A 19850-nucleotide genomic window follows, 5' to 3' on the forward strand; every position below is an offset into this window, starting at 1 on the left:
ATTTAAATTTAATTTAAATAAAATTTAAATTTAATTTGATTATTATTGAATCGAATTCGAACTCGAATAATTCGATTCATCGATCGAGTCAAATTTAAATTTTTTTATATTTAGTTCAAATAACTTGTAAGTCTAATCAAATTTTTATATTTAAATTTATTTTTATTATTTTAATTAATAAAATATCTTAAATTCGAACTCGAGCATAAATAATCGAATTTTTGTCGAATATAAAAATTTAACTTATTTTTATATATTAATTGAGTCTAATAGAATGAATTCGAGTGTTTAATTTTTATCTTAAATCGAGTTTTAACTAAAAAAATAAAACTCTATTAAATTCAAAACGAATATCTAGCTTCGAATTTTAAATCGAATTTGAGTTTGATATTTATCAACTTGAACGCGATCAACTATACTCCGGCTTCCCACAAAATGTATGTCGACTTCTGCACATGAATCATTGAACATACATTAGACAATAGTAACATACAAGTGTTTATAAAATAATGTTGAGATAATTAGTAGTAAGGTTGAAACTAAACCCTCTGGTCAAAAGGTTTAGTATTTAATAACATAAGTTATGAAGATATAACAATTTTAAAGTGGCTAATGTAATAATTATCTTATTAATTAAAGTGTTAATGCTTTGAGGTAAGGTGTTATGAGTTATAAGGAGTGGTTGAAATTAGAGTATAAATGATATATTAATATTCGTAAGTTATTCGGGTTCAATTTGAATAAAATTTAAATTTGATTCGATTATTATCAAGTCGAGCTCGATTTCGAGTAGCTCGACTTATCGATCAAGTCAAATTCGAATATTTTTATACCTAACTCGAATAGCTAATGAGTCTAATCAAGTTTTATAATTAAATATTTTTTATTATTTTAATTAATAAAATATCTCAAATTCGAATTCAAGTTTAAGTACAAATAATCAAACTCTTATTGAGTTTAAGAATCAAGCTTATTTTTACATATTAATCAAGTTGAATCGAATGAGTTCGAGTCACTTAATTTCTATCACGAATCAAGTTTGAGTTAAAAAATAAAATTCGATCAAATTTAAATTAAATATTAAATTATAAATTAAAAGTCAAATTCAAACTCAAATTTTTCGTTATATCTATTCGATTCGATTTAATTATACCTGTAGTTAAGCATACCCTTGTCTAATTTTTATCATTGATTTATGTTGCATGATAATGTTTTTTATTGCAACTTAAAAAAATTAAGTATTAAAAGGAAAGTGGGCGCCTGGGCGGGGAGGATCTTGAATGTTTGGTGCGTGTACAACACGTGCTCTAGTGTGTGTTGAGTAAGCGCACAGTGCCATCATTTTCAGGAGTTTGAGTTAGGTATGGGCTTAAGAGGAGTTAATCTGAGTTTAACTGAAGCTAACCATGGTTAAAGTTAAAGACACTGTTACAGTTTGTTGTTGGATTTCATTGTTTTGTATTCTTCTGGCCATCACTTTATCACTCAACCACAAACAGCACACCACTCACACTCAAAGCTTTGAGAAAGAGAGAGAAATAAAGAATCAAATGCTTTGTACAAAGACATCCCATTTGCTGTTTGACATATAAAAAAAGAAAAAAAATCCAACGAATGAGACTTTGTATAAACTAAAAAACAAAGCCAAAGGCCATTAATTGATGTAGGCTAGTCACAGAGAGGAAGGAGTAGGAGTAGGAGGAGAATCTTTTGTTGCTGTCTTAGTTCATTCTCATAACCTTCAAGCTAAGTTCAAGGTAAGTTCTTTCTCCTCATCTTCATCGCTCCAATAATGGTTTTTTTTTCTCCCTTTCTTTCTTGGTCTTCATCTTCTTATTGCATGCTACTATCTGCTCTACTTTTTACTTGACTTCCCACTGACTTGGTTCCTTTAATCCTTGCTCCTTTTTAGACTCCTAATTTGCTTCTTTCTCTCCTTCTCCATGACCATGTATAAAGTTTTAATTTTTATTGATTTGAAGATGGGTTGATCATACATTTTGATGTTTTTCAATTTCCAGTTTTGATTAGCCTTGCTATGTGTTAGTTGGTTATCTGGATTTGATGCTGATTAGAATCTAGAGGTAAATTGTCCCTCATAGATCAGAAACATGTCTGATTTAGCTTTTGGGTATGTGATTTCTAATATGTTAATAAGTATCCTGGTGTCTTGGTTCTTTTTGGGGTTCTGATTAAACCGGTGTCGGTTGTAACTTGTAAGATGCCTTTTAGTTTAGAAAAGTGCCAAAGCCCTTCTTAGTGATGTCTTCTCAAATTTGAAAATTGTTTGGGATTTGCATATCTTAAGAATTAAATGTCACTTCTGTCATTCATAATTGTTGTCTTCAACGGAATCTTATACTGGTGCTTGTTGAATGTTTCATGCATGTTGCATTTGGTAGGCGGACTGAAGGATATACAGGGATGAATTCATCAGTTTTTCCCATTATTCCTTCTGATTGCATTTTGTTGCTGTGGTTTTTCTTGTAGACTTCGTTCAACTGGTCTTCTGCAATTATCAGAGGCAAGAAGGGTTTTCTTTATAGTTTGTTGTCATGGTTTCGAGGTCTTATTCTAATCTCTTGGACCTTGCTTCGGGTGATTCCCTAACTTTTGGTCGAGAGAGAAAGAGGTTTCCTCGAGTGGCTACTGTACCTGGGCTCTTGTCTGAGGTAGATGATGATAACTGCAACAGTGTTGGCTCTGATGCTCCTTCTTCTGTTTCTCAAGAACGGATGATTATAGTGGGAAACCAGCTTCCACTTCGAGCACACAGAAATGCAGAAGGAGAGTGGTGCTTTAACTGGGATGAAGATTCACTTCTTTTGCAACTCAAAGACGGGCTTGGAGAAGATGTAGAAGTAATCTATGTAGGTTGTCTTAAAGAGGAGGTTGCTCCTAACGAACAAGATGACGTAGCCCAAACATTGCTTGAAACTTTCAAATGTGTCCCTGCATTCCTCCCTCCTGAGCTTTTTACTAAGTTCTATCATGGATTCTGTAAACAACATCTGTGGCCTTTATTTCACTACATGCTTCCTCTATCACCAGATCTTGGTGGTCGGTTTGACCGCACCCTATGGCAAGCTTATGTTTCTGTGAACAAGATTTTTGCTGACAAAGTGATGGAAGTGATAAGCCCTGATGATGATTATGTCTGGGTTCATGACTATCATTTGATGGTTTTACCGACATTTTTGAGGAAGAGGTTTAATAGGGTGAAGCTTGGATTCTTCCTCCATAGCCCATTTCCATCATCTGAAATATATAGGACACTTCCTGTAAGAGATGAGCTTCTAAGAGCGCTACTCAACTCTGACCTCATTGGCTTTCATACTTTTGATTACGCCAGGCACTTCCTCTCGTGTTGTAGCAGAATGCTTGGTCTTTCTTATCAATCAAAGCGTGGCTACATAGGGCTTGAATATTATGGTCGCACTGTGAGCATCAAAATCCTTCCAGTTGGGATTCATATAGGACAGCTCCAATCTGTGCTGAATCTTCCTGAGACTGTTGCTAAGGTGGCTGAGTTACGCAACCGATTTAGGGGTCAAACTGTTATGCTTGGGGTCGATGACATGGACATCTTTAAGGGAATCAGTCTGAAGCTTTTGGCCATGGAACAATTGCTCATGCAACGTCCTGAAAATACAGGTGAAGTTGTTTTGGTTCAAATTGCGAATCCTGCAAGAGGCCGAGGAAGAGATGTACAGGAGGTCCAGTCTGAAACTTATGCCACAGTGAAGAGGATTAATAATATGTTTGGAAGACCAGGATATGATCCAGTGGTTTTGATTGACACCCCTCTCCAGTTTTATGAACGAATTGCTTATTATGTTATTGCTGAGTGTTGTCTGGTTACAGCAGTGAGGGATGGGATGAATCTTATACCATATGAGTATATTATATGCCGACAAGGAAATGAAAAGCTAGATGAGACCCTAGGGCTAAATTCATCGGTATCAAAAAAGAGCATGCTGGTTGTTTCTGAATTTATTGGATGCTCACCATCTCTGAGTGGGGCAATTCGAGTAAATCCATGGAACATTGATGCTGTGGCTGAAGCTATGGATTCTGCACTAATTGTCTCCGAGGCAGAAAAGCAATTGCGGCATGAGAAGCACAACAGATATGTTAGTACACATGATGTGGCATATTGGGCACGCAGCTTTTTGCAGGATCTTGAGAGGGCATGTGGGGATCATTTGAGGAGGAGGTGCTGGGGAATTGGTTTTGGTTTAGGGTTCCGGGTGATAGCTTTGGATCCAAATTTTAGGAAGCTTTCCATTGAGCATATTGTTTCAGCTTACAAGAGAACCAAGAACCGAGTAATTCTTTTGGATTATGATGGCACCTTGATGCCAACTGGTTCATTGAGTACTACTCCCAATATAGATGCTGTTGGAATCTTGAACAATCTGTGCAGAGATCCCAAGAATGTTGTTTTCCTTGTTAGTGGAAAAGATAGAAAGACTCTAACTGAATGGTTTTCCTGTTGTGAAAAGCTTGGGATTGCAGCAGAGCATGGTTATTTTATCAGGTGTGTTTTCTTTTCTATATCTGAACTTTGATCTTGTCATCCATGCTTCAAATTGCCAACATGATTTTGTAAATACCTACATGTTAAAGTAAAATGAGAAGGAGAGAGAAGGGGGGGGGGGGGGGTTTAACGAAGGTATCAATTGGCAATTAGCTTTTTACAATTTTTTTGGGTAAATTAAATATTTCTTGTTCAATTTGGAATGCCAACTTAATCAAAATGTAATATTGTCCTCTATTCCTCAAGAAGTTGCAAGGGAAAGGCAGGCTTTTTAGTAGATGTAGTCCCCACCAGCCCCTGCCTAGTTCATTTTTGCTTGTTAATTATAGTCGTATCGGTTTTCTTTCCAGAAATCACTGTTAATCTAGTTACCTTGTGGGCTGCCTTGTAAGGAATTAAAACCATGCTACATTTCTCAGAGCTGACAATTTTGCCATTGCTAATATAGAAATAGATTTGGTTTGTGCTTGTTGCCAAATAGCTTTAACTAAAAAATCTAGTCTTAACTATTTCACTGGTAAATACTAAATAGAATGTAATTGAGGGTTCTTTTGGTTTTGCTTAATGAACAAACGCTTATAGTTTGATTTAAAAGGACAAAAACTAGTATCACTTGACGGGCCTCAGGTGCAATTTTTTGCCTGTATCTATGGAGAAAAAAGAATGCTTAGAGGATCTAATTGTTGTTAACTTATCCTTCTATAATTATTTTTTCCCAGGCCAAATCATGATGCAGATTGGGAAACTTGTGCCTCTGTGCCAGACTTTGATTGGAAGCAGATTGCTGAGCCTGTGATGAAACTGTACACTGAAACAACAGATGGTTCTGCCATTGAGACCAAAGAGAGTGCTCTTGTGTGGAATTACCTGTATGCTGATCCTGATTTTGGATTTTGCCAGGCTAAGGAGCTTTTAGATCACCTGGAAAGTGTGCTTGCTAATGAGCCAGTGTCAGTTAAGAGTGGTCAGCACATTGTAGAAGTTAAACCTCAGGTTAGTACCACATGTTCATTGGGATACCAGTCTCTATCATTATTCTTACGACTTCATATTACATGAATTACCTCATTGCATGAGTTAACACTGCAAGGCAGGGTTCTTCAAGTTAGTGAAAATTTGAAGAAAACGGATTTTTATTTCCTGTTTGTTCTTTGGTATAATTATATTTATTTACACAACCAAGGTGAGACTTTTTCCAACCATGTAAATTACTTAAACAGGTATAGAAAGGAAAAAAAAAATCTGATTATTATCTTTTTTCCCCTACAATTATCTTAAAATCTCAGAATAACTTGAGTTAGACATTGCTTTGAATGTCAAAATGCAATGTCAAAATCATATAAAACTTCATTCATTGGCCCTAGTAAGTCAGCGTCAAAACTTTTATTACCTTCTTGAACCACATGGAATATGTGCAAACTGCCGTATTCACATATTGCCTACACATAGGGGTTGTCAGCTGAAGAGAGGGACCTGTCCTCCAATTTCTAATTGCCTTGTTCTTTTAATTTTGCAGGGTGTGAACAAGGGTCTTGTTGCTGAACATCTTCTCATGACAATGCAACAAAAAGGAAAGCTTCCAGATTTTGTTCTTTGTATTGGGGATGACCGTTCAGATGAGGACATGTTTGAGGTGATCATGCGTGCCAGGACTGGTCCCTCTCTCTCCCCAGTTGCTGAGGTTTTTGCTTGCACTGTTGGGCAGAAACCTAGCAAGGCCAAATACTATGTGGAAGACAGAACTGAGATTTTGAGAATGTTGCAGTGTCTAGCCAATGCTTCTGAACAGGCTACAAAGACTGCTCCCCAGCCTTCTCACTGAATAATTATTGACAAAGAATGATCGGCTTCAGTCTCTTATCATCCTACATGAGTTCATATCAAAGTGTACATTGGAATTTTCAGTTAGATTCTCAAATCTTTGGGATAATAGGGTTTTCTGGTAAAAGCATGAGTTTTGAGCTTCTGTTCTTTGCCTATCTGTCAAACAAATGGAGAGTTTTGTCTAAATACTTGTTGCATTGTGCTTGTAGATTCTATTATGAGTAGATAAATTCTTCTCGTGTTTTTTTTTTTCCCTCTGAAACTGAAAAAACAGATGGGCCGATGATTTGATTGGGGGTTTATAGAAATATCAGATGCGTTTGGACTTTGGCAATGAGTACAATGAATGACCTGGTTGGGATAACGATGGACACAGCTCTGACACTGGGTCAGCTTCCTATGGCCCTGGCCCTTCGTCTGAACTTTATCCATCGTTGGGTCCAACGGACATGGATGTAGATCCACTAAGAAAGATCATAACTGGGTTTGAATTTGATTGCTGCGACTATCGCCTTGCCCATGGTAAGATCTCAGCTGTCCTTAGCTTTGATTGAATTAACCCTCTTTGCTTGTGTCTTGATTTGTCGCTGTTTTGTAGCAGAAGAAATTAAATATGGAAATATCCAATGAAAGTATGAAGTGTGGATCGTCTTTGTCCTGCTTAGCCAGATGGGGATAAGCATTTGCATGTCATTTGTCAATTCAAATTGTCATGGGACCTCCTTACCAACGTGGATGAGCTGCCAGAATGAATGAAAAAGCTCCCATTATTTTCGTGAATTTCTCTGGCAACACACTGCTCTTTAATTAGACATGAAAAATATAGATCGATGTCATTGACGACATTAATTGATAGCATGAACCATCAACTGCCCTAGTTGACAAAATTATGGCTGAAATTAAATCCTAAACAGCACCCATTGGCTGCATGCTTCTTCCATTTTAATGCATACTATTTCATGAAAAATAGTTTTTAAATAACTTAAAATTTAATTTAATTATTTCATATAATTACTCTAAAAAATTACATCAAGCAAATAATTTACTCAACCTTAAGGCATCGGTCCGTTTTTAATTTATATGAACCAATAATAATCGCATTATAAAGTTTTTGGTACAAATTGATCAATCATATATTATTGGTTTTTTCTTTTTTCTTTTTTTTTTTAGTATGGTATTGTTACTAAGTTAGGGTGTATAAATATTTTTACAAAGTCGTTTAAGCTTTTCTTTTTTTTGGACTTTGTAACCAAGGTTGCAATCAATTAGTAGGTACCATTAAATTAATATAACTTTCTTTCTAAGGACAATGTGACCATAGAACTTAAAATTTGTAATTTCCAAAAAATTTATAAGCTACTTATTTTCTTCACTCTCCTCTTATTTTCGTTTGGAGTTTTAATTCCCCTAAAGAAAACTATAGGATGATGCTGCGTTTCATGGTCGAAATATAGCCGAAGGTCCAACCCAGCCGTACTCACATTTCCTCTCTTGGTCTCACTCGATTCTCACATAATTGTTGTGAAAACCAGATTGAAATAAATGAAAACAAATGCATTTTTGTCATAGTTAGGTAGATGTCCACATCGAAGTGGTCGATTAGTGATCATAATTAAAGGAAACCTGGCCGAAGCCTTTATTATTGTTACTCTGAGAAGCCTGCGAGAGCATACGCTAAAGGTCCACAACGGAAGAAAAATCGAAACATATATAATATTATTCAATCTAGCTACCTACGAGTAGAGAAATATTCGAGTACATTTGAATTGATATAATAAAAAATTTAAATTCAAATTTGGTTCAAAATTTGTTATTTTAAATTTGATTCGAGTTTGATTGAATTTTAAATTTTATATTCAAATTTAATGTAAAATAAAAATCAAACTACTCAAATTTATTTATCAAATAAAAAAATAAATTTAATTTTTATATTTGATTTCAAATTAAATTATTTGTATTCGAACTTAAATTTAAATTTATATATATGTAAGAGGCTAAAATAATAATTTTTTAATTACAATAATAAAAATATGTATTAAAATATAAAAATTTAATTAGACTAACAAACTATTCAAATTGAATATTAAATAATTCGAATTTGATTAATTTAATAAATTAAATTATTTAAATTCGAACTCAACTTATTAATAATAAAATTAAATTCAAATTTTATTAAAATCGAACTGAATAATTTATAAAATATTAATAAATCTTTTATATCTCTACCTGTAAGCAGCCTGCAGGGATCATAGCATATAATTCTCTCAAAATCTTACCGCGAGTAACATAATTCCCACAAGCTTTATCATGGTTGATAAATTCAAAGCTTTGCCGCAAAAGTTTTCATTGTATAACGATTGATACGACTAGTTTTGTTCAAATTTCGAGCCCTGTCTATTTCTTCTGACAAATTAATCAAGCACATGCATGTCTTGTATGTTATACTTAAACCGCTGAAAATTTTTTCTTAAATTTCCTTTTTCTGGTTCTTTGGGTATCATTGTAGGGTCCAAGCCTGTAAGGGTTTGATCATGCAAAAGGTTTTCCTTTTGTTTTCGATTATTGTCGGAACTTCATGCTTCGTGCTCGTACTTACAATTCCTCAAGATATAAGCAACGTTTGAAGATCAAGATCAAGTCTACTTAAGCAAAAATTGTTCAAATCTTATCCCAACAGCTCAATGTCAAAGCGTAGCACATAATGATCATTTAGCAGCCCGCCACAATAAAAGAAGTTGTCATTTTGTTTGCGGCTTTTTATCTAACATCTCAAGTCAAGCATTTCATTCAATGCCCCATTTGTAAACGACAAAGCCAAATGTATATGGGTATATCATTTATAATTTTTTATTATAATTTTATAATTATTTAATGTCAAGGTTCATTATTTATAAAAATAAATTCTATATAAATAATTTTAATTGACTTCACATAATTTTAAATTGTGATTAGTTAATTATATTACAATGATTATAAGTAAAATACTCTTCAAATGTAGTGCTCATTATTAGTATAATTTTTAGTTACTACCAAATATCCTCCATTGCAAGTGTCTCAATTATAAATATATACATGAAGAAATTTGAATATTAAATTTGTTAAATATTATCTCTTAAAAATAATTGAATAAAACATAATTATCTTAAAAACAATTTTTTTTGAAATATGATTGAGGTATTTTTAAGTTTTGTTTGGATTTTTTAAAATTATTTTAAAGTCACATCTTTTTTTCATATGATTAAAATTCTTATACTTTATTTTATTTTTTAAATATCTCTTACAAAAATTAATCCGAAATTTTTTTTTTTTATCATTCAAGAGGAGCGGAGCCCTCAACATTAATGAGAGGAGGAAAGCTGTCTTGATCATTAAACTAAACAGCCGAAGAAAAAATTAATCCAAATTCAAAAAATGAAAAGAACTACTCGCTAACCAACTAGCCCCTGTGGGTCTTATCTTAATTAAGTACGTAAATCCTCATTATCATCCCACAGTTTACTCCTGTTTCGTTGTCTTAAGGCAACCAAGGTACGGCACTGAATCATACTAAAAGCCAACCCCCATAGATTCAACTAACTCCAAATGCTAAATTTATTTCAGAGAGAGAATATAGATGGAAAGAGACTTGATTGACTTGTTACTTACCCATCAAAATATTAAAAAAAAAATAAAAGTAAAAATAAAACCATCTCCAATATGTTAGTTCTCATGAGAATTAACCCTAGTCCTCTTTGGCTAGCAACAACTTGCTTTTGTATTTTTTCACCATTACTTCAACTGTCACACAATAATGGCATCACTTTGCCGATTTTTACAGCTTAGTTTAAGATTGCAATAAGAGGTCCCATCTACTTCACATCCCCTCTAACCTAATTCCCACATCTATCCTGTTTTTCTTCTTCTTCTTCTTCTTCTTCTTCACTTCCCTTTCTATATTTCATTCAATATTGTCTGCAACTTCTGCATTACTCCTTTTTTTTTTTGTTAGTCAAGACATAAACTTTGTATTAATATACTTTCCTTGGTCTCGTTTTTTTCTTGGCTGTGCTTCAGGCCAAAATGACACCTACGGGTTCATTATCCGGTAAACAAGTCGAAGATAGTGATGATACAAAGAAGAAGAAAGAAGGAAAGAAGCAACACAAAGTTCCATTGTTGAAGCTGTTTTCATTTGCTGATTTTTACGACTATGTGCTCATGGGGTTGGGTTCCATTGGTGCATGCGTGCATGGTGCTTCTGTGCCTGTTTTCTTCGTTTTCTTTGGGAAATTGATAAACGTTATAGGAATGGCTTATCTCTTCCCCAAAGAAGCTTCTCACAAAGTTGCAAAGGTATGGATCACTTTTGTCTTCCGAAATTTTGGATAAAAGGGTTATTTTTTGTTTGATCAAATCACTTTGGTTATTTGATTTTTTTAAGTCAATATATAACAGACAAACTAAATCTCTTTCTTGCATTCTTCTTTGCAGTACTCGTTGGATTTTGTATATCTCAGTGTGGCAATTTTATTTTCCTCGTGGGTAGGTAAGTAACAATTAAAGTCTGCCTGACAAGATCAGCTTCCTTCATTAATTAATTAATCAAAATTTAATTTTTGATTAGAAATTTGATGATAACTTGAATATGAATTTTAGAGGTGGCTTGTTGGATGCATACTGGAGAGCGACAAGCTGCAAAAATGAGGATGGCATATCTAAAGTCTATGCTAAATCAGGATATAAGTTTATTTGACACCGAAGCTTCAACTGGACAAGTCATATCTGCAATTACAAGTGACATTATTGTTGTTCAAGATGCCCTTTCTGAGAAGGTAAATTTAGTTTTGTCCCTTTTAATTAATATTACTATATTATCAAGACAGCAAAACGATAAAACTAATGATAATTTAAAAAGCTACTAGTTTAAATAAAATCAGGGAAATTATGTAACAGCAAGCACGATTAAATTAAACTTGTGATGTAAAAAAAATCGAAGTATAAGGCTGAGCCGACTTCCAAGAGAATTACTAGAATCTGACGCAGCTGCTTTGGGTCTGCAGTCTTACTTAAAAGTAGCAAATAAATGAAATGAAAGTGGTTGTAAATCAATGAATTTGGCCAGCAAAGGACTTTACTAGCATTTATAAGTCGGTTGGTTGTTTGGTGTTTATCTACTTATGGGTTTTTATGTTTATCTAGCCCAGATCTTTTGCCAACTGGTTCACAGCAAACAATATAATTACTAGGGATTTTCTTTTTCTTATTATTATTATTTTTTTGCAAGTTTAAAATGTCTAAAATCCAATGTTTTACGGTAGTGTATAATAGCCAATTTGGATAGCCTGATGACTTGTGAGAAGCGACAGACAGTTCGAAGCTCTAAAACTAGGGTTGACAAATAGGAAAATATATGTTTTGGCTTTACTGCATGACTCCAATGAAGCCTGTCTGGACAGTAGCTTCTCCGTCAGGTTGTAATACTAATGGTCAAGGACCGTGACGATTGTTGCTTGTATCTCATCCCGAGGATTTAGATAGTAACAATATGCATACTCATAAGATGAATTTTATAAATATATAAGATAACAGATATTAAATTAAATTAAAATTTTTAATAATTTTTAAAATAATACTTTATAGAATCTTAAATCTATAAAATTATATCATTTGCAAGTTAGTAGAATATATTACAATTTTTATTAATAAATCTTTTAAAATTAATAAGAAAATACTTACTTCGAAAGTAATACCAAACTAAAAAGAGAGATTAATCTTATTAATCCAAATAGTTATCAAGATTAACTCTCCTAAGACACAAACACCGAAATCTAAAAAAGTAAAAAAAAATAAAAGAATGAGTGCGACGACTAAATAAGTAACTGACATCTCCTTAGTTGGATTAAGTATGTCACAAAACATTTAGACCAAAACATTAACTAAATAATTAAAAAATATTTTGGATAATATTGTATTCACAAATATATTTTCAAAATCAGATTCTCATATCACAAAACATAATTAAATAACACAAAATTATAAATTTTATTAATCTCTCATAATATATTACAATCATACTTAACTTTTATGGCATAGGTCAAAATCAAAAATTTTCCTCTAATATAATGGAATAAAAGTATATCAGAAACAATTAGATCATTGCACTGACAATCATAATTAACTCATTAGTGCAATAAGACAGAACAAAAATCACAATAATCCCTTTAGTGTGATAGGACAGAAGTATATCACTGATGATATGGTGAACAAAATCTATTTTTCCCAATCGATGGTATAGTTTGAAATTGATATTGATATCATAAAGTGCATGTCGAGATGGCCAACAATTAACTCCTATTGATAGGGTCAAAACATAGTGATCCTAGAAGACAAAAATCAAAATATTTTTTTAGATTACCCAACGTATACAAATTCAATATTTATAAATTTTTTCGAAACATAATTCATGTAAAGTAAATTCCATAATCATTCCAAAGCAAAATTTCATATTCAAACAAACGATAGATATATAAATATATTATTACAAAATCAAATTCAAAAATCAAAATGATATCAAATCATATTACAAACTTATAACAAAAAAATCATATATACATTTTGCATGCTCAATCTGATTTACAAAACAAATGGACAAAATAATATATTATTATATTTATCAACTCTAAACATATTGAGGTTGATTTTTAAGGACATAAAAATCGAAAGGATATCAAGTCACTTACTTGATATTATAAACCAAAATTTAAGTAGCAAATTACTCGATTCTCTTAGTACCTTAATAATTAAAGAGATATTCAAAAATAAAAATTTATCCTAAAAACATAAATTTAACAAAACAAACCTTCCGTGGGTTATCTTAAGCAAATTGAGTTAAGTGACAACTTTTTCAATAATTCGAAACTATTTGAAAATATTTTCTTTTCACATATAAAACAAAATTTCGCTTAATATAGCAAAATGCCTAAAATTGAGTATAAATATAAAATTAAGGATTAAAACATAAAAATCAATAGCAATATAAATTTTTACAAATATTTAATTTTTAACATTTAATAGTAATCATTTTTTGTAAATCTGAATATAATTTAATAACCATTTAACAATGTTAATAACATAGAATTAATACAATAAAAATATATTAAAATAAGTAAAAATTCATTAAAAATATTATAACTAAAATTCATGTAATTTATAACAAAATAGATCAAATATTGGCTGAAAATTATTTTTAAAATAATTAAAAACAAAAATTTTAAAATTTTTGCATTTCGTGATCATTTAGCTTACTTTGAATTACAAAATCTCTAACATCTCGTAGTTCCTAAAGACAAAGAAAAGTATGAATGTAATACTATAACTTAGAATTTTGTTTAGACAAAATTGATTTTCAAAAACCTAAGTTTTGAAATCCAAAACTTAAAAAATTATCACAAACAACCCAAATTTTTTAGATTTTAGATCCAAAAGCATCTAAATTGTGACCAATTCAACCATTGAAGTAAGGAGTTCTGACGGCTCAAAATTAGGCATTTATAACTATCAAAATCTCAAAAATTATAAATTTTAAACATTTAATTCTCCTAAATTACTTAACAAAATGAAATATCACACATATCATTAGAAAGATATTTTTAAAAATACCCACAATTTCACTAAATTATCATCGAAAAATCATCAAAATATTTTTGAAGATAAAAAGATACAAAAAATATAAGTTAAGATTTGTAAAAAATTATACAAAATATGAAAATTCTAAGAGTTTTAAACAAAATTTTACCTTAATAAGTAATTTTTAGCATTGATTTACCCTTCCTCTTCCTCTTCCTCTTTTCTTCTTCTCAAGGGTATCTTCAAGTTTTTTTTTTTTTTTTTTTTTTTATGTTAGAGAAAACTATGACAAAAACTGTAGATAAGTTTTTTTTTTTTTATTTTCTTCTCTTGTGATTTTTTTTTTTTTTATCAATGATACTTATGAACTGCATCACTGATCAGGCTATAGTCACTTGGGCTTGGGTATTACGGCTCGTTTTCCCTTTGTAGCTCTTAGTTGGTGCTTATAAAGATAAGTTATAATGCAAGGGACGTTTTTGTTAATTTTGTGGTGCGTGCTCGCAGTTTACCAAATTCAATAGCGTTTAGGCTTGTCAGGTGACTATTGGGTTTAATTTGAAATGGTGGTGAATGATGATGCCAGGTGGGGAATTTCATGCATTACGTAAGCAGATTTATAGCAGGCTTTAGCATTGGCTTTGCTAGAGTATGGCAAATCAGTCTGGTAACATTGTCAATAGTTCCCTTGATTGCCCTTGCCGGTGGCATTTATGCTTATGTTGCCACGGGTCTTATTGCTAGAGTTCGAAACTCCTATGTCAAGGCTGGTGAAATTGCCGAAGAGGTCGGTTTTTCAATCTCCCCCTAAGACTTGTTAAAAAATGATGGGAAGACATTATCTGACAGCCCTGCTTTGCCAATATGCGTGACTTTCAGGTGATTGGGAATGTCAGAACCGTCCAAGCATTTGCAGGGGAAGAAAGAGCAGTGAAATCATACAAAGATGCATTGATGAACACATACAAGTATGGTAGAAAAGCTGGCTTAACCAAGGGTCTGGGACTGGGCTCTATGCATTGTGTGCTTTTCGTTTCCTGGGCATTGCTTGTTTGGTTCACCAGTATAGTTGTTCACAAGAACATTGCAAATGGTGGGGATTCTTTCACTACCATGCTTAATGTTGTCATCTCTGGCCTGTAAGTTCCTTTCTCCTTATATGAAATCTCAATACAACCCATTACAGAAACATTTCAATTGAGGACAATTACATCTGATATGAACATATTCTACACTTCTGGTTTTTGCCTGTTCTTAATTCAGCATTGAAAATAGCTCGGTTGTTCAATTAGACCGACAATTCCATGATCCTTTTCAATTTTTTTCCTTGTTAGATAATATCTCAGTTGTATGCTTATGGCTCTGTTAAACATTTTTTTTTATTTTTTAGATTGGAACTTCGGAAAACATGTACTAATACTTGGTTTTGCTCTGTTGAAGGTCATTAGGACAGGCAGCACCAGACATCTCTGCATTTATTCGAGCAAGGGCAGCTGCCTATCCCATATTTGAGATGATAGAGAGGAATACAGTTAGCAAAACCAGCTCCAAAACAGGCTACAAGCTAGGCAAAGTAGAAGGCCACATTGAATTCAAGGACGTGTCTTTCAGTTACCCATCCCGTCCAGATGTAGTTATCTTCAATAGGTTCTGCCTTAACATACCTGCTGGCCAGATTGTAGCTCTTGTGGGAGGAAGTGGCTCTGGGAAGAGCACAGTCATATCATTGATTGAAAGATTTTATGAGCCACTTGCAGGGGAAATATTGTTGGATGGGAATAACATTAGGAAGCTTGACCTCAAGTCGCTTAGACAACAAATTGGTTTGGTTAATCAGGAGCCTGCTCTTTTCGCGACAACCATTAGGGAGAATATTCTGTACGGAAAAGATGACGCTACACTTCATGAGATAACGCGTGCTGCAAAACTTTCAGAGGCCATCGCCTTTATTAATAATCTCCCTGATAGATTTGAAACTCAGGTATTCACTACCATTGTCAGTCACTTGAACATGAGTTTAGGTAGAAGCAACTCCTATGATCATTGACTTGGTAAAGCTTTTTTTTTTTTTTTCGTTTTTTGCATTTGAAAGTACTACGAATTTAATTCTCTAAGCAATCGCTTCAGGATGAAGCATGCAAACAGACTCCGCATAGCAGAATCTAATATTTAATTTCAATTTCTTTTAATGAGAAATTTTACTGAGAATTAAAGGAAACAGAAAGTGCTGTTGGTGGATTTTATATTAGTGTGTGATGTGGATTTGCAGGTTGGTGAAAGAGGAATACAATTATCAGGTGGACAGAAGCAAAGAATAGCAATATCTCGAGCCATAGTGAAAAATCCGTCTATTCTTTTACTTGATGAAGCAACAAGTGCCCTTGATGCTGAATCTGAGAAGAGTGTGCAGGAAGCACTTGATCGCGTGATGGTGGGACGAACCACAGTTGTGGTAGCTCATCGGCTTTCTACTATTAGGAATGCAGATGTGATAGCTGTCGTTCAAAGTGGGAAGATTGTAGAAACTGGCAGCCATGATGAGCTTATTTCAAACCCTAACAGTGCTTATTCTTCACTAGTTCAGCTTCAAGAGACAGCATCTTTGCAACGCTACCCCTCACAAGGTCCTACTATGAGTAGGCCACTCAGGTACGTTAACATTGGGGAATGTTTTTTATGCAGTGGAAGACTGGACATGTGTTTAATTGGATCATGTGAAGATATTATCCTTTCAAAATGTGGCAAAATAGTTTGGTGAATGCTTTCTAAAAATTCATGGGAATGGCATGGTTGCATCTCACGATTACTAATTACCTTACCAAATATCTCATCTAGCTGGTCTTAGAGATTCCTTTCTCTAGTCATCAACAAATGTTCAGAATGGCGAGACATGCTTGTTACATCCTAACAGTAATTTTGTCCACAAAGTTAAAAGTTCATAAAGGAGTTAATTAGCATTAGGCATTCTATCATGTTTCTTCTATGTTATTCTAGTGAAGAATTCATTAATCAGAAATTTCCCCTTTTTCCCTTAACTTCTTTTATAGCTTGAGTTATTCACGAGAATTATCCCGAACAAGGACAAGCTTTGGTGCAAGTTTTCGTTCTGAAAAGGACTCAGTTAGCCGTGCTGGTGCTGATGCAATAGATACTGGGAAGCCAATATATGTTTCACCAGGAAGACTGTATTCTATGATAGGACCTGACTGGTATTATGGGGTCTTTGGCACCATTGCTGCATTAATTGCTGGAGCTCAGATGCCTCTATTTGCTGTTGGTGTTTCTCAAGCTCTTGTATCCTATTACATGGACTGGGAGACAACGTGCAGTGAAGTCAAGAAGATTGCAATCCTGTTTTGTTGTGCTGCAGTTATAACTGTCATTGTTCATGCCATTGAGCACCTATGTTTTGGTATCATGGGAGAGCGACTCACTCTTCGTGTGCGTGAAGTGATGTTTTCTGGTAATATGCGATCTAATCTTATGATGAATCATTTCATATTGTTGGGCTTTTTCTTTTCCTAGCAACATGGAAAATGGTACATTGTTTCTATTTTTAGTCTTGTCTTATGACTTTAATTTGCAGCTATCTTGAAGAATGAGATCGGATGGTTTGACGACCTAAACAATGCAAGTTCCATGCTTGCATCGCGTCTAGAGACTGATGCTACTTTTTTAAGAGGTTTAGTTGTTGACAGGTCATCAATTCTCGTTCAGAATGTAGGTTTGGTCATTGCTGCCTTTATCATTGCATTCATCTTAAACTGGAGAATCACACTTGTTGTTTTGGCCACTTACCCTTTGATCATAAGTGGTCACATTAGCGAGGTTTGCACCCTTCCCAACATTAATTTATATAAACACAAAATTTAATTCGGAGTATAGTGATATTCTTCCTATCATTCAGAAACTATTCATGCAAGGGTACGGAGGTAACTTGAGCAAAGCATATCTAAAAGCAAACATGCTTGCTGGTGAGGCTGTCAGTAATATTCGAACTGTTGCTGCATTTTGTGCTGAGGAGAAGATCCTTGATCTTTATGCCCGTGAGTTGGTAGAGCCTTCAAAGCGTTCATTTAAGCGTGGTCAAATTGCAGGGATATTCTATGGGATTTCCCAGTTCTTCATCTTCTCATCTTATGGCCTTGCCTTATGGTATGGAAATTTAGCTTTGTAATGTCCTCTTTGTTCTCATTTTATGTGAAACAACTGAATTATAGTTAATTAATGAACATTTAGAAGACAGTGTTTGAGCTTCTCAGCTTGTTTGGTGCCTGGCATTGTAATAATGAACACATTACAACATAGGAATCAATGTCCGAAACATTGCAATTAACACATTACAAATAATTGAATTATGGTTCAAGAGTAGGAAGTGAATTGCAGTGCTCAGAGCTGTTAATTTGTGCAGGTATGGTTCTATTTTAATGGGGAAGGAGCTAGCTAGCTTTAAATCTATCATGAAATCATTCATGGTTTTGATTGTAACGGCATTAGCTATGGGAGAAACACTGGCACTGATCCCAGATCTTTTAAAAGGTAACCAAATGGTGGCATCAGTGTTTGAGATTATGGACAGGAAGACACAGGTTGTTGGGGATGCCGGAGAAGAACTAACAAATGTGGAAGGTACAATTGAGCTAAGGGGTGTTCACTTTAGTTATCCATCAAGGCCGGATGTGGTAATTTTCAAGGACTTTGATCTAAAAGTGCGTTCTGGCAAGAGTATGGCACTAGTGGGACAAAGCGGATCTGGTAAAAGCTCTGTTCTTGCTCTTATACTTCGATTCTACGATCCAACAGCTGGGAAGGTGATGATTGATGGTAAGTTTTTCTCAGAAAATCTCTGCTCTGCTTAGACTTGCTTTTACATTTAGGGAAAATGGCAAATTCTCATTTGTACAGCCATTCTTTTGATTTTCTCTTCGGTTTCTTATTTGTCCAATCTTTACAGGCAGAGACATCAGGAAACTGAAGCTCAAATCCCTTCGGAAACACATTGGCTTAGTCCAACAAGAACCAGCTCTTTTTGCGACATCAATATATGAAAACATTCTTTATGGCAAAGAAGGAGCCTCAGAATCAGAAGTAATTGAATCAGCTAAGCTTGCTAATGCACATAGTTTCATAAGTTCCCTCCCTGAGGGTTACTCAACAAAAGTTGGTGAACGAGGAGTGCAACTCTCTGGTGGTCAGAAGCAAAGAGTAGCCATTGCTCGAGCTGTTCTGAAGAACCCAGAAATCTTGCTACTTGATGAAGCCACCAGTGCTCTCGATGTGGAGTCTGAGCGTGTGGTGCAACAAGCTCTAGACAGATTAATGAGGAATAGGACAACAGTTATAGTGGCACATAGGCTGTCAACTATTAAAAATGCAGACCAAATATCAGTTATACAAGGAGGAAGAATAATAGAGCAAGGGACTCATTCCAGTCTGATTGAAAACAAAGAGGGGCCATATTTTAAGTTAATCAACCTTCAGCAGCAGCAGCAGCCGGAACAACAGTGTCAAATGTCAATAAGACAATAACTACAGGAAGAACCAGATTACCAAGACAATTTATGCTAGTGTTTTGTTTAATAATTTTTACCTTTATCTTTTTTTTTATTACTCACTAAATGTGAATTTATCTTAATTAGAACCATTGTTTCCATATGAAGAAATTAATGATACATATAGGTTATCGGGCAGTGCTGTACAAGTGGCATTTTTTACCATTAGTCCATGGTTACTATGGACATGAACTATGTTGTTTATGGAGAAAAAGGAGGAAAAGCAAAGAGAAATTGATTTTTTTTTCATATTTTTTATTATTGTAAAATTGATCTTCAAAGATGATTATTTTTTATGTTATACCGTTGCCAACAATATATTTACAACC

The 19850-nt window shown here is 33.8% G+C and overlaps 2 protein-coding genes across 5 annotated transcripts; both read left to right on the forward strand.

The window, feature by feature from the left end:
- Positions 1 to 1618: 1618 nt before the first annotated feature.
- LOC111276102 (alpha,alpha-trehalose-phosphate synthase [UDP-forming] 5-like) lies at positions 1619 to 6577 on the forward strand. Of its 2 annotated transcripts, none has more exons than XM_022861917.2 (4): positions 1619 to 1757; positions 2491 to 4540; positions 5260 to 5533; positions 6057 to 6577. In XM_022861917.2, the coding sequence occupies exons 2-4, from the start codon at positions 2556 to 2558 to the stop codon at positions 6360 to 6362; spliced, it is 2565 nt and encodes an 854-aa protein (XP_022717652.2). In that variant the 5' UTR covers positions 1619 to 1757; positions 2491 to 2555; the 3' UTR covers positions 6363 to 6577. The 2 variants fall into 2 exon arrangements, with proteins under 2 accessions (XP_022717652.2, XP_089602085.1); XM_089745959.1 differs by lacking the exon at positions 1619 to 1757 and adding an exon at positions 1865 to 2084.
- Positions 6578 to 9962: 3385 nt separating this feature from the next.
- Positions 9963 to 19770, forward strand: LOC111276112 (ABC transporter B family member 2-like). 3 transcript variants are annotated; one of them, XM_089745957.1, is made up of 13 exons: positions 9963 to 10205; positions 10418 to 10696; positions 10835 to 10889; positions 11000 to 11175; positions 14556 to 14756; positions 14849 to 15108; positions 15410 to 15950; positions 16239 to 16618; positions 17017 to 17432; positions 17556 to 17797; positions 17877 to 18124; positions 18381 to 18793; positions 18924 to 19770. In XM_089745957.1, exons 2-13 carry the CDS (start codon positions 10424 to 10426, stop codon positions 19496 to 19498), a joined length of 3780 nt encoding a protein of 1259 aa, XP_089602083.1. In that variant the 5' UTR covers positions 9963 to 10205; positions 10418 to 10423; the 3' UTR covers positions 19499 to 19770. The 3 variants fall into 3 exon arrangements, with proteins under 3 accessions (XP_089602083.1, XP_022717663.1, XP_089602084.1); XM_022861928.2 differs by lacking the exon at positions 9963 to 10205 and having other exon boundaries at positions 10231 to 10696; XM_089745958.1 differs by lacking the exons at positions 9963 to 10205; positions 10418 to 10696; positions 10835 to 10889; positions 11000 to 11175 and adding an exon at positions 14446 to 14462.
- Positions 19771 to 19850: the final 80 nt, after the last annotated feature.

Source organism: Durio zibethinus, chromosome 17, assembly GCF_047325235.1.
Source record: "Durio zibethinus cultivar Kanyao isolate XHJ-2024 chromosome 17, ASM4732523v1, whole genome shotgun sequence".
In the NCBI taxonomy this organism is placed as follows: Eukaryota; Viridiplantae; Streptophyta; class Magnoliopsida; order Malvales; family Malvaceae; genus Durio; species Durio zibethinus.